The sequence below is a fragment of the Idiotropiscis lumnitzeri genome, chromosome 15, assembly GCF_059441095.1.
Source record: "Idiotropiscis lumnitzeri isolate Australia: NSW breed Sydney's pygmy pipehorse chromosome 15, RoL_Ilum_1.0, whole genome shotgun sequence".
Taxonomy (NCBI): Eukaryota; Metazoa; Chordata; class Actinopteri; order Syngnathiformes; family Syngnathidae; genus Idiotropiscis; species Idiotropiscis lumnitzeri.
The window spans coordinates 9,347,888-9,363,215 of NC_142405.1; the positions used below are offsets into that span (position 1 = coordinate 9,347,888).

Sequence of the window (15,328 nt, forward strand, 5' to 3'; positions counted from 1 at the left end):
AAGTTTTTTTCAATTTAAAATTCTCGGCAATATTGCCATACAATGAAAAAAAAGGCAAATAATACAATACAGTGAATCAGATTCCCCCAATCATTCAAACTGTATTTATTTTTAATTATTAAATTTTCTTGGTATTTGCCATTAAAGTACTGTGCTCGTTTTCTTATTATCACTTGACATCTCATCAACCCGAAAGGCTCACATACAAATTATTGATTTTTGTCATAAGTGACCAAAGAACATTTTTTTGTACGGGTTGTTAAAAGAGTTACCTATACAGCAGAAGGGAGTGAGGTATTTTATTTTTAAACATTGTTTATTAATTTAACAGCGTTAAGAATCTCTTAATAGACAGCATGTTTACTAATGAATTCAACTTTAGCAAATAGTGTCCTTGTACTAGATATATTATGACAAACTTGTACAGTAAGCACTACTGAAATGATAACAAGTGCAACTTGTCTTCAGGCATTATGCTTTCGTTAAATATATTTGCTAAACATTTTGTTATACATTTGAAACACCCTCCATATCATGAAGAAAACAGTAACATTTAAAATTAGGCACCCATTTTTCAGTGTAGGTTTTCAAATTGGTGAAAAGTGAAGTTACCGAGGGGAAAAAAAATAAAGGTGCAATCAGAATAGGATTGACGTGAACAACAGTGGGATTAAAACACCACACAATGAAACATATAAACTTTAAAAGTCGAAAGAACCAACACTGAAAAACTGCTCCTCTCAATAATCACACGCTTTAGGTACAGTATGTGCATCTCGTTCTGTCCATCAAAGTTGCAATTGCTGCCATGGTTACCAGACTGGGGAATGCCAACCTTGTGGTCAGGGCCGTCATCCAAATATGCCAAATCTCTGAGCAGCCGTAGTTGCCGTGAAAATGGCCAGGGGACATGGTGCTCCCGGGTAAATAATCCGCCACTCACTTGCCAGGTGTCATAGGTGACATGAGGATAATTCCCCAAAAAATTCTTTGTGCGCTCGTCACACATTTGATCCCCAATATAACCTCGTATAATAATATACGCAGCCTGGCCACAACATTAGGTACACTGATACAATCTGATGAGAAGACGTGAAGGAGAAAAAACTACTTTTACAAAGACGAAAATGCTTTGTTTCAAAAGAAAAATTGCTTGAAATGCACAGACTCAGAATGAGATGTGCCCCTCTCATTGCAACCAAAGCATGAGAAATAAATCCTAACCATCCTGCACCAGAAGTGAAAGTGTCACTCAAAAGCATTGTCAGCTTTGTTAAGAAAGTCATGCTGTGCCTAATCAAGTGGCTAAATGTGACTAGAACACCGTTCATCCCTCCAGAAAGTCACCACACATCGTATATTTGAAAGTTTAGTTAGTCCCCATTGTTGTGACAATTATTCATAAAGTGCTTTTTTTTTGCCCACATTTTTTTTTTCAACATCTTTTTTACCATAAGAGCTTCTCATGTTCTCCTTTTTGTTTACCAGCAAAAGAGGATCAAGAAAGGTTTCTTTTTCGCAACCATAGAAAATTCCACAAGTCACTTTTGCGGTTCTATTTCGTGTAACGTCCGAGACTTGAAGTGGCTCTTAGCGGTTTCTTGTGGCCTTTGTGGAACCGACGCAGGACAAAATCAAAGTTTGCAGTAGTTGACATGGCGTAGAAGACGTTTGCTTTGTCTGGTATGAGCAACTCTGAAAACAGACACGGAGTATGTTGTTACACTTACGGATCGAAAGGACAAAATGTGTTGACGACAATCACCTAACTTACATCGATCATTTTAAATCGACTTCCCCTGACTATGATTAACACCACCGGTGTCAATCAACAAGTCTTGTCGTCTTTGTAAAGACGACGTTCTTTTCTTATTATACTGCCGAGGTGAACTCAAAAATTGTATATTCTGACCTCTCTCTGGCGAGATGAGCTGTGTCAAAGTGAATTCCTGCCAGTTCATGTGATCCAGGTGATGTTTCTCTAAAACCCGCTGAATCACATGGGCAGTTTTGTCCTGGCTGGTCAACTATGGAAACACAAAGAACCACACAGAACAAAGACTTCAAGAGATGACATGCATGAGACGTTTTGTGAGCTCGAAAATCTTGAGGAATCGTGAGGCAAATCCAACCTTTTTTTATCTGAGGCAAAGCTTAGCCCCCCCCCCCTCCCTCAAAAAATGGCGGGAACAGGAAAACTCACCAAGACACTCTTGTACATGTTTCCATTGTTGTGGCCCAGGTCCACGCTGACCCTCACAATGCAGGAGTCGGCGCTTTGCCGGTTGTAGACGGGCAGAGAGGTCATGGATACGGAACGTTGGTGGTAGGAGGCGGCCGAGAGCGGCGTCGTGACACAGGAAGTGGAAAAGGAGCAGAGGGAGTCCGAAGACGAGCCGGAGGGAGTTTGCGAGTCCGGTGACAAGGCCGTCGAGGAGCATGGAGAGGATGAGGAAGGAGAGGAGACCTCGGACACGTTGTTGTAAGAACTGTGGAAGGACTGCAAGGAATCAGGTCAGAATTCAGTAGGTCTACTTCACATTTTAAAGTTCTGTGTTTGAATTTTGTATTTATTTATTTATTTATTTCTTTGTGGGTGACTCATTCGCTCATAAGCACGGCTTACCTGCAGTCTGATGGAACAGGCCGAGTTTGGAGAGGACAGATCCTCCAACTCAGAACCACTCGATCCTGAAGATGATACACTGATCTGGTCCGCTGGGAGCTTTTTGGATCCATCGCTTACAGTCAAGAGACTAAAATAAGATCTTGCGTCAATTCATGCGGAGCCTTACAAATCATGCGGCATGAAAAAAAAAAATTCTGGGATGGTACACTGTGTGAAAGTGGATGCGGGCGTGCGTGTGTCACATGATACTCACGAGGAAAGTTTCTTTGTGAGTGTTCTGTGGGTCCAAGTGGTCGGTGAACACACGTCCACAGGAGGCTCCAACTGTCTTGAAAGTTCATAGCTGTAAAAATTTCATAACACCATCAGTAATGAAGTTATATTCCACGGTAGGATATCCAATAAATACTCTTCGCATCCAGGATGGGTTTTTATAAAAAAAAAAAATGAAATATGTCGCATAACACCACAAAGAAGGTTTATCACTAGTGTCAGTTATTTGAAATTTGGTAAAAAAAAAAAAAATGTCCTCCAATGAACCTTTCTTGGTCAGTGAGAAGTTTATGTCCTCGCATCCAGGCAGCAATTTTGGGGTGATGAGGCAGGTCGAACTGAGTACAGGACACTTGCAGTACACGTATTTGTGACAGAACTTCAAACTCCTGCGGGAATAGAAATGTTTTGGATATACCAAACACGCAAAAAACGTTATCCTTACTTGAAGAACTTTGCATAGCATTTTACTTTTATCGAGTAAAACAAAACGGGATCGAAGCAACTCACCCTTCTCCTCTTCTCAAAGTTTATCAGTCCACCCTGTCAAAACATTACATTTTGATGTATTTATTGCAAAAATAAATGATTAAACCGATCATATAAATAAAACAAACACGCACAACTTCCTTCATTTTAAGCAGTGTAAAGAATAAGAGAAAATAAGTTCATCGTTAATTTAATATTCAGAGTACTGGACTTTTTCATGGGACTTTTTTCCACTCCGCAAGAGTGAAAAGTGGAAAATTCAGGATTTTCCCGTAACAAACCATTTATTTGTCATGAGCTATAAAAAGCAGTGTGGGAATGAGTTTTCTGGAGTTTTTTTTTTTTGTTTTGTTATGTCGCGCTAGCTACCGACTATGTGCTGTAATTGCTCTCGGGGATAATAACCTTAAATCATGTAATGGAATACAAAATGAATCACGAGGAAAGGAGCCAATGAAATAAATTATCGTCAGACACTTCTACCTTCACCGTGTCTGGCAGGGCCGTGTCGAGCATGGTGAGGACGGTCAGATAGGTGCCAAGGTAAGGCACCACTCCACTGGAAGTATTCTGCAGAGAGACAATAAGTGGTTTATGAGGCGACGTTAATTCTGTCACATGTAGTCAGCAACAATTTTCAATCACATTACATTTTAATGGCATGCGTGCCCTACTTTCATTAAAGGTATATCGGTCGGCGTTAGTGGCACGGCTGGCTCATGTTTCAGCCCAGGAGACGGCGCAGATGACTCATAAAGCGCTCTGCTCGAGTCTATTATTACTGGCCTATAATCCTGGTGGATCTGCGGCCACTTGAAACTTGTTTAGCACTGACCGGGGGCCAAAGATAGTTTGGAGTCTCGGCCATGTTCGAGGCACCACACAGTGATGTGAAATCATCTCCTTTGCAGGGCAGGAGAATATCAGTGATTTTTTTTTTTTTTTTTTTGCGTGGTTCATTTTGGAAATTAATCAAAAATGGCATTACATCGTCCTGTCATGTATTATTTATAAAATCTACATTTCGAAAAGTGGAAAAGTTCTCGCTCCCTCCCTGAGGCATAGCTGTCCAGATACGAAACGGCTTGGCTATTTCGGGAGAAATATTATCCAGCTATGTGCACTTGAATTTTAGGTAAACAAAATGATCCACTGCTCTAGCTGAGCAAAATGAGATTTAAATGGGTGCACGGAGGTTTATAACATCCACGCACACAAGTGTTAACTATAATTCCAGTTTATAGTGTAAAATCTGACCTCTAAACTTTAGAGAATGAGTTTTGGTACACATTAACTTGGGTATCCTGTTTAATTGTTTTCCTCGAAAAGGGGAATGAGGCCACGTTCGACATGTTTTGAGCACCCATTGCATAAGTGTGAGTGACCTTGGTGTAATTAGTATTTTTTAATAATCCTATCGTGCGCAGAAAGGGTGACCCACAGAGACATGAGGACACTTGAGTTGCATGAAGGAGACAACAGCAAAAAAGGAACAAATTACAATTTTACAGGATATATTTCTAGCAATGTGAACTGAAAATGATTCTTGATAACAACTAAAAGAGGGGTGGGGGGGAATCAGTTTCTAAAACGAGTTATTCATTTACAGTTGACATATGTGGATGGTTTCATTGGACTGGATGCACATTGCACACTCACCGCTAATATAATGCTTTTGAGAGCCTCAGTTACGATCACCGAAGATCTTTTTTTCAAGGAATGTGGGCGCAACAACTCAATGGGCTTACTCTGATAAACATTAACTTGAAAAAAATGTAGGTAGATCAAAAAGGCAGTTCTTCTTGAACAATGGCAACGTAGTAGAACAATATTTACTGTACAGAGTGGAAAATTCCATCAATATTTTTGATTTGTTGTGTTTGTACAATTTCAAGTGTTATGCAGTATTAGTTTATCACAGAATAAATGCAATGATGAACTTGCAGTGATGTTGCAAATTCTATTATAGTATTAGGAAAATTATTTAGTTTCAAAGCTATTAAGAGATTTTCATTTCATATTATTACAAAATGTTAAATGAGGCCATATAGAACAGCAAAATGGCTGAAACTGAGATCAAAGAAAATGAAAGAACACAACGATAATGATGATGACGATGAAGATAAATGTTTTGAGCATATATTACTATTCAAAATTATTTACTCAATTGGGACATTTTAAAATGCCTTTTAAAAGGTTGCAAAAATTGCGGCCCACCCGGTATGGATTTTTTTTTTTTTTTTTTTTGCAGTTGCCAATTCCAACAACAGAACATATATTTTGCTACTTTTGGTAAAGTGGGTTGAATTTCGTGATGTTTGTTGGGTTTTTTTCCAGTTTGGTCTCACCTCCACCAAAAGTTCTCTGTTGGTCAGAAGACAGTTTTCATCAGGAAAGGTTTCACAGAGGTTATCAAACGTAACCATGCTGTCCCTGCAAACACAAGAGCGAGTACAAATACACTAACAATGAAAAGACATTCTTTCTAATAGTTCAGAGCACTTTAACCAAGAGCAGGTGTTATATCACACAGAAAACACAAAGTTAAACTTTAATTATCCGTGACATTTTACTAGCTTGGTGCAATGGTCATCGCCTCTCTGTGTAATATGGGTCAGCCAAAAGCAGGTAATTTGCAAACATTGCTCTTGACGAAGGTTCACCACCCTCATTAAAAGGGCATTATGATACAAGACGTGACGTAAAAAGAGAATAAAAATCTGACTTTACCTGCTGACTGCTGCCCAGGTTTTTCTCAATCTGTAGACTGCATTGGACTGAAGGGCGGACAGGATTGCCTTGAGAGAGGAAAGGTTCTTCAAACGGTGACAGTCCTGCAGAAAAATACAAATATTACTTGTTGACAGTCATTTTTTTTTATATGGCGTATATTCCGTAAAGTACATCTAGGAGGAATTCACAGAGCTTCACTTTTTTTTTTATATGTTCTGCTACGGGCTTATAACCTTATTCATAAAAAGATTCAATCATTTTTTTCACCTGAAAATAAAAAAAAAGAAAAAATCACATAAAGTGACTATAAAATCATTCACTGGTCCAAATATCAATTTATTACACGCAGCACCATTAACTGCAAAAAACTTATCTTCATTGGTCAGTCCACATAATCACACATTGCACTAAAAATTAAATGCTGAAACAGTTTCTGTTAATGCAGACAATAACTATAGTTGACAAATCAGTTTTGAATGAAAAGTCGCATTGATATAACCCCCGTAATTGCCGAAAAAAAAGAAATCAAGAAATTCTTTTGGAAAAACTCAATACTCCGATGCCCAATAGACAAGCAGTTGGGATCAAGAGTGAGAAGAACACAGCACTCACTTGCGCCACGCTGATCCACTTCTCTATGATCCGAGCTCGCTGCGATGGCGTAGCACCTGAGGTGGCACACGCGGGGCGGCAGAGCAGGGATATGATGACCAGGTTGGTAATGGCATTAAACTGCGTGATGGTGGCCCGGATGGTGGGGGACATGTTCTCCTTCTTGTCTCTTTGGGACCAGATGCAGCCCAAGCACTGGTAAGGAGCCACTTTGACAAATAAAGCCTGGAAATCAACGAGAAACAACATTGGCTTTTAAAAAACAATTCAAAAATATCAACAAAATTTTGAAATGATCTTTTTACATCATCACTTGCTGGAAAAGGAGCACAAATCCTGACACGGTGAGACGGAGATGAATTCAAATTTGATGTACTTTATAATTGTGCTTGCAGTTATATTGTCAAGCTCATCTCCAAACACTTACAGAATCCATGCAGGTGAGTTGCTCTGCGATGGCTCTTGCTGAGAAATCCATAATGTCTCCTTGCTCTTGGGAGTGTTCACATCCTGAATCCTCATCAGCTGAAAGCAGTTCATGTTGTCGGCTCACACGTGTCTCGGATTCTGACCAATCAGCAGCAAGATAAAATGAGCACGTACTGTATGCGTAATGAAAATATAATGATATGCATATGATAGGGGGAGCACCTTCTTTCTGGAACCTTTGGAGCAATTTTTCAGTTTGCCCGGCCAAGGAACAGAAGTTGGGCTGCCGGTGAAGTTGGTCATGCACGGCAGAACTGATCCGAAGGTGATCCAAAAGAAGTTGCAGGCCGGAGTGCAGCGGAGGATCCCTGAAGTCCTCACTGTATTCATCCAACCATGTCTGGACGAAGGCCAGCAGCGGACTCGGGGAGGCAGTGGGAAAAAACATTACCTGTCAACATTAACACGTTCTGCCAGAGACGTTAAAGAGCATATCGCTGGCGTCTGGAGGAATCTTTGCACCTCCAAAATGCTCACTTTTAAGGAAATTCTCAAAACGCCAATCGTTGGTCAATTTGGTCAATCATTAATGTCGCAGATCATTTTCAACACGCTGATAGATCAATAATTTGGAAAAATAAAATACAAACACCCATAAATTTGGACTGACCAATAGTATATATTTGGGAAAATATTACATTTAACAAATTAGGACATAGAATGAAATGAAGCTTCAGATTTGCTTCATGAATCAGTTGTTATTTTTTTAGATGGCATTCTGTATTCACCATCGGGTTGAAAGTACACTCACTTGCCATTTCTTAAACCCCTTTATTTAAGACGACAGCGCCATCTAGAGGAGTCAAAAAAATACAACAACTGGTTCATGAAGCAAATATGAAGCTTCATTTTCCATCACTAGTTCCAGCCTCACGCCAGCGACAGCCACGTAAAATTGGACATACTCGAATTGTGCAATCACTAACGATGATTTTAGGATTAACAAACATCCGCTTACCTCGGGTTGCATTCAGTGTTCTCCAATTCTGATGCTGCGTTGTCTCTGCATGAGGGAAGACAAATTTGAGTTTTTATGGTTTGACGATAAATGTTACTTGTCTACACTGCATAGCAACCTTGAGTCATACAAACCACATTGTCAGCCTCTCAGTGCATAATTGTTGTTGTTTTGTGAGCCTTGCTTACTTTTAGGCTTTTAATGAGTATGCAGAGACAGACGTGCAATCTTTTTTTCTTGGTCATCTCGATAAATTACTGAATAAAGTTGAATAAAGTGCATGGACAGGATGTGGATGTGTAAAATGGGCATATTTCATCATCTATTGTTTAAAAAGTGTATCTTGGCTGGATAGTCCAATAAAACTTTTTTCAAAAGTAAGAAAAAATTGGCAACCCCAGTGTCATTGTCTATATAGTTATCATGAGACATCCATCTAGACTACAACAAAAAAGAGATTATACCTTTGGAAGATGAACTCTAACAGCTTTGCCATACTGGTGAAAGTTCTGTATGTGGAGAGGAAGATCCTGCCGTAGTCCTGCTCCGGACAGTCGCCGTCGAGGAGGTGACTCACGAGCATTTGCAGACTGGCAGCCTTCAGACGCCGCACTTTGTTGGTACGGTACTGGACAAAAGCGCATGATGGACTCGAGCTGGGGTCGGGCGAGGAGGGGACGGGCACCCGGTGCAGCGTGATCCCGTACACTGCCCCATCCTCAAATTCTTCACCCCACTCCTGCACTGGGTTCTGTGGATTGGGGTGGAGGGGTGGGGGGGGGATGCAGAGACGCAATTCACTGCCATGCATTTCTACAAGTTAAATATCCCCAAAAAAATCGATATAGGCCATTTTAAATCATAATACCACAATTTATTTTTAAATATTTCATAAAACAGTTTGCAACACACTAAGACTGCTTACTTTTGTGAATTTTCAGCATTGTCAATTCAATATAATGAACTGATTTGGAATATATGGGATGATACTTTTTTTTTTTAATCAGATTCATTGATTAATTGACAAACTACTGGACAGAAAAAAATATGAATTAAAATTAATAATTGTTACAGCCCTTTTTCACATCAGCTTTTAAAGACAATACGTGTGCATTCCAGAGTTTAGAATAACCTGAAATTTCCAAGAATCATTCAGAGGTTGAAGCAAATGTTTATGGACAAATACAGGATTAGTCAAATTTCAGGCATCTAATAACACATAGAAACGGGACACCAAAAGAATATCGAAATGTCAGTGAGATACAATACTGTGCAAATGTCTTGAGCCATTTTTAAACACGTCGTTACAGAAAAGCTATCATAAATTTAAAAAAGAATCCACACTGAATACAAATTGACAACGATGAGGTGTTAAAAAGAATTAGCGGTACTGCTGAGCACCATTCATTATTTATGTCTATCATTTTTGAATAATTTCACTTTAATTATCACTTTTCAATTTATCTTATTATGTTGCTGAAATAAACATAAACAGCCCTTGAAACATGATATCACAACGACAAAAAAAAAATTATACTGGGGCAACATGCGTTCGATTAAAGCATGTGCCAAATAATGACATTATTTAGATTGTGCAAATGATTAAATGTGACCAATAAAAATGAACTATTTGTCAATAAAAAAGAACATCAGAAAGAAAAAAAAAAAAATCAACATTCTTATATTATTCTGGAAATAATATGATGTAAATGATTACTATGATGCAATAGCTTGCGTGCATAGTCGCCACTTCCCCCCCCCCCCCCACTTGAACAGCGAGCGAATTAGTAACACACTTCGAGGAACTTCGCTCAGTTTACCTGAGGACCACATGAGGTGATTTCTAGAAAAATCGGACCTCTATTCTCCAGTTCGAGTAAGCCCGTTCACGCCAGCCTAAATACGTCTTCAGCCCAATGTTTTGCATTGCTCCAAAAAATAACTCATTTCCAATACTTCCCAATTAGCACTTGCCCCTCTCTATGATTCAAATCAATTCATCAAAGGTGTAAAATGCGTTACATAACCTGAGCGTCAATAACAATTTGTGCATGACTTCAACTAATCCATATAGCGTACATGCACTGCCTCACAAAATCTATACCGCCGCACGCAACAGATGAGTAGACATGCAATGTTATTTAATATACGCCACTCTGGATTGAACCAAACAAACCTTGAAATGGACAAGTTATTCTTTTTATGTCAAAAGCTGGAACAAATCTATTATTGCCATCCAATGACTTGCAAAAAGTTGAGAAGATATGCCTTGTCACAAACAGTATCACACACACACACACACACGCACGCACACACATAGGCATTGTCTCTTAGAGATACCCATTGTTTGTTTGCAGAAGAGAGAGCAAACATTGTGTGCTACTTGTAGCCATTGTCAGTGACGCGCTGGTAGCACGAAGTACAACTATCAGCCAAATGCTAATGAAGCTTACTTAATACGTTGACTTGAATAAACAATCATTGTGTCAACCTTCCTGCATGAGCGGCATTCCCGTCGTCATCTCATGAAAAGGGCTCATTAATGGACCTCAAATGGTTTGTACCTTTTGCGTGGCCAAATAAGGTAAAGGCACGAGATGTGTTTAAAAAAGAAAATTCCCCTAAAAAAAAAAAATCACAAGACTGGCGTTAGTCAGTAAAGATCAATTTTGACCCCAAACTATTGAGTTCACCCATCACCCCCCCCCCCCCTACCTCCCACCTCCAACGTGGGCCAGACAATCAATCAAAAAATATCTCCAAGACGATCCTGCAGCACTTGCAACTCATCATGGCTGCTCACAACCCGCTGACAGTTTCTGACTGAAAAGATCGCTTGCTCCACTTGTAAAGATGTGGATTTCCCAAGACGGTGAGCAGAAGAAGGCTTTCAGGGGTGCTTGAAGGCGTGGCAGAGAAAGGTGGGAAAGCGTGCTCGACTCCAGGGTGAAACTTGTATTTTTTGTGACACCAGTCCTGGATTCTTTTGACACTTTTTGTACATCTCCTGCATTAAAAAAAAAAAAGCAAGTACACCCACGGATTCTTATGAATGTGTCAAGTGACCGCCATCTTAAACCATGAAATGAGCACTTCAAATGCCTCTAAAAATGAATTCACGGGAGAAAAATTGACTGTTGATGTACATAACCTATTCTAATATCTGCACTGCACTAATCTTACATTTACCCTAATCATTTGAAATTTGGACTCGTTGCCATTCAGAAGTATGGCCTGTGCAAGCAATTGGTGGATATTTTTAATTGAAACTGGTCAGCCAATCTGTTCCGCGAATAGAAAATGAAATGAAAGGGCTGAGAAGAATGTGGAGAAATAATGAAGTTATACCATTTGACTCTAAAGACGAGGTATCACAGAAACACACAAAAAAAAAAATCAATGGAGTCCACTTTATCTAACCAAGCTTTTGAATATTTTAAACCTATGTTGTATTATTTAAACACAATCAGTTGGAGTTGTAGTGAGATTTCTGTATCTTTTGTTCAGTACACTATATCATGCTGTGGAATCTATGTATGTAACCTGTTCCTTACTTACACTGCACACACGTCAAAATGTGTACAGTATGTTTATTTGTATGCATCAAAACACTCAAAAACAGGAGAAGTAGTAGAAGTTTTAAAATGTTTTGATTTGTCTTTTTGTGCATTTTAAGCAAATGCATACAAATAATACTGTACCCTAATTTGCCAACATTTGAAACATAAAGGGCATTTTGTTCATAAGCTATAAATGAATAAAAGGACATTACAGTGCGCTTTATTGATTTATTTTTGTCTGAATTGTCTGTTCCAGTCATCATCTCTCTTTTGACTTCATCCTGCACCACAAACTCTGTCCCAGAAGGCTCTAGTTTTGTACTTTCTAACTTTGCATGAAAATGAACAAAATGTCTTACCATTGTCAGCTCCCATTTCCCCATCTCGCTTCGTTTCTTACGGAGAACGACCTTCCATCTTCTCTGGACTTAAAATTAACTTCCAATTGGCGAGACTGTCCCTTTAGGGCTGCATGCTTGTTTAAGGTAAAACTTTCACAAAGTAATTTATGAGGTCACATTACCGAGTTTTATTAAACTTATAAACACGTTAGAGAAGAGTGGAAAGTGTTGACTACATTATACGGGCTTAGTAAAAAGAAAAAAAAAACGACAAGGGGGAGCGCGTTTGGTGCGGCTCGTAGGGAGTTGTCAGACCTGACAAGAAGAATCTTGGCGTGTGGACTCAACTGGAAACTCCAGCTGAGACGTGCTGCATATTTATACAGTGGGAGGGGCCATTTTTGGAGAGGGGCGGGCTATACTCTGGGTCCAGCCAATCATTGCCCCTTTTTCTTTCCGCTGTTAAGCTTACTTCCTATTCGCAGTTTTATTTATTTTTAATAGTTTCAAAATATCGGCGTAAAAACAATTAAGGCACATATTCACTACGAAAATTGCCCAGTTGAACAACAAGAATAAGGAAAGCATGAAAATAAAAATTAAAAAGTAATTAGAATGTGATGGTCTCAATCAAGAAGAGCATAAAGTTCCATTAAAGAAAAAAGACTGGGCGTTTTTGTTTTTCATGTCATACAATGATTTATTTTTGTACTACTTGAGGTCATTCTTCAAACTGTTGATGTGGGGCTTGTTGGTTTTTTTGGAATCAATAAAGCTGAGTTGGTTTTAAAATAACATCTACTGATTTAAATTTTTAAATTTTCATTTAGAGTTCATTTGTATAGGTCGTATTTCCAAATATTCTTTCAAAATATCATATTAAAATCGCCTTGATAGTATTGAATTGCTCAAAAAAGTGATATGGGGGGCCAATTGTTGGCCTTCCATCAAAACTGTATCTACCTTTTACTCTTATTAATTGGCTTAATAACTAAGTGTTTTTTGGGGGGGTTAGAATGGAGGTTAAAATACGTAGAGCGTATTTTGTCTGTTTCCAACGCAGGAAGTTTCTACCCACCACTGCTGTAAACTAGCACACCTAACATCATTTCGTATTTTTTTGTTTGGTGTTAGGAAGCACCGCAGAATGCTCAAAACAGTATTTGTCTCCTTCAGTCAAAAAGTAACGTCATTTAGAAAGCACCGTGCTTCCGGATTTCAACACACGTTGGTTATAGATTACATTTTCAGAGATGGGCCTGCATGAGTTCTATCAATGTTTGTCCACACGGACCAGACCTGAACCATGCAGGCAGGTTTACATACTAATCATTGCTGATTCTGATCATTGCTTAAACTTGCTTGTCCGAGATTATATGAGCGACAACAAGACAACACACGCCATTTTGAGAGACAATTCAAACACAGCTTATTTTATTTAGTGGTGGAAACTACTGCTGACGAAAAGGAATCAGATCCTGTCTAAAGAACATGCTCGCAGACATTTCGTCACAGTTGGATACTCAAGGTCAGTTTTGACGACTTGTGATTTGACTTGAGACATGAGGACTTGATAGGCCTAATTTTTGCTCATTTTGTTTGTTTTAAAATAAAATATGTTATAAATAAAAATATTGTCACTATTTGGACTAAATATGGATTTATAGTCAAATTTCAATTACAAACAGGAAATAAAGTATGATTTTAAAATCAAATGTAAATAAAAAAAAAAGTCCATGGCATGAATCAGCTTTTATGAATGAATGAATTTTAGGTACGTCAATTGCGACTTTATAGATCTCAGTTCAAGATACTGCAGGAAAGACTGCATTAATAAGGTGACTTGAAGGTTGAGACTTGAAATTTACTTACTCTTGTGACGAGATCCCATCCCTGTATTTCTTTTATGGATTCTTGGAATCCAAAGCCCTCAGAAGATGATGTGCAGAGGTTACAGTGGTGTCACGGAATGTAGACAAACACTTCTTTATCAACACAAGAGGCAGATACTTGCTACAAAGTATTTGCGTTCATGTGACTCAGTCGAATCAAGCATGGTAGGGGCTCCCGTAAAGGCTGCCAAAAAAGTTTAACAGTTCAAAAATGTCAGAGTAAAACATGAGGTTCAAGTTGAAAATCTCAAACTAGAAATTAATATTCAATTAGGGTCATTGAGGCTAATCACAATCAGTTTTATATAGAATTGCTTTTCCATTAGGAAATATTACATCACTTCCATTGTCAGTTACATTCCTTCTATCTTTGCTGATGTTAAAACAGAAATAAATTCCTTAGAATATCATCAATGTAATAAATGTGTTATTACTACTGTGATGTTTTGCTGAGACGACAGACGGATGGAAATGCAGAGTTAGTGATCGCTTTATCAGCTTTACAACGTGGACATGTGAGTGGAAACAAGAAAATCAACATTCTCAATAACACGTCAGAAAAATGCGCTCTTGCAATATTTCCCCCGACCTTTATGGCGTGTTCTATCAAACTGAAGCATTGTAAAAATAAAATTTAAAAAAAAAAAAGGGGGGGGGGGTGCTTCTATCAGGTGTTAGCCAGCACTTGAAATGGAAATCTCATTGCCTTCATTATTGACCTTTGATATTTAAATATTTAACAGATACATATTCTATCAGCTATTACACGCGAGCTTTTTATCATCATATTGGGGTTGCCGGGGACACGGTGGCTCATATCAAGTGCATACCAGCCAGTTTTAAGGGATCTGCTCAGGTGTTCTCCATGGAAACTGGAGTGAAAGCCACCCCTCACTGGACAGCAGGCTTTATTAATCACTCAAGAGCGATGACGCACAATTGCTGAGAAAACAACCTTTTGTGAGGTGCCTCTTGAATTATTAGTAAGAGTGCAAACAAAACCAAATGAAGTCATATATCCTGCAACACACGAGGCCCATGAAACGCTCTCTTTGCTTTCTTTAGTGCCTTTTACAGGTTTTCAATAGGGTTGAGGTCTGGGGACTGGATCGGCCATGGCAGGAGCTTGCTTCTCTGTCGGGTTATCCATCTCTACAATTTTCGACATGAGACAAAGGCATCGGGGGTGCCAATATTTATGAATTTATATTAACTCATTTCCTGCCATAGAAAGGAAAGGCAAACAAATGTGCGCATAGATTCTCAGTCATCAACCAGCAAAAGCAAACAAAATTCAAAAGTCAATACCTCAGCATCACTGGGAATTTGCTACAGCGGTCGCAGGTGTTTTA

The 15,328-nt window shown here is 38.9% G+C and overlaps 1 protein-coding gene across 3 annotated transcripts; it reads right to left on the bottom strand.

The window, feature by feature from the left end:
• Positions 1-285: 285 nt before the first annotated feature.
• On the bottom strand, positions 286-14,057 carry rgl3b (ral guanine nucleotide dissociation stimulator-like 3b). Of its 3 annotated transcripts, none has more exons than XM_088316187.1 (16): positions 13,957-14,057; positions 8,648-8,934; positions 8,184-8,228; positions 7,388-7,587; positions 7,164-7,303; positions 6,737-6,961; positions 6,122-6,225; positions 5,740-5,824; positions 3,875-3,961; positions 3,413-3,445; positions 3,170-3,291; positions 2,883-2,972; positions 2,627-2,756; positions 2,204-2,500; positions 1,913-2,027; positions 286-1,695 (listed from the first exon to the last, which is right to left on the bottom strand). In XM_088316187.1, exons 2-16 carry the CDS (start codon positions 8,764-8,766, stop codon positions 1,556-1,558), a joined length of 1,932 nt encoding a protein of 643 aa, XP_088172313.1. In that variant the 5' UTR covers positions 8,767-8,934; positions 13,957-14,057; the 3' UTR covers positions 286-1,555. The 3 variants fall into 3 exon arrangements, with proteins under 3 accessions (XP_088172313.1, XP_088172312.1, XP_088172311.1); XM_088316186.1 differs by lacking the exon at positions 13,957-14,057 and adding an exon at positions 12,103-12,429 and having other exon boundaries at positions 2,204-2,489; XM_088316185.1 differs by lacking the exon at positions 13,957-14,057 and adding an exon at positions 12,103-12,428.
• Between the last annotated feature and the right edge of the window lie 1,271 nt (positions 14,058-15,328).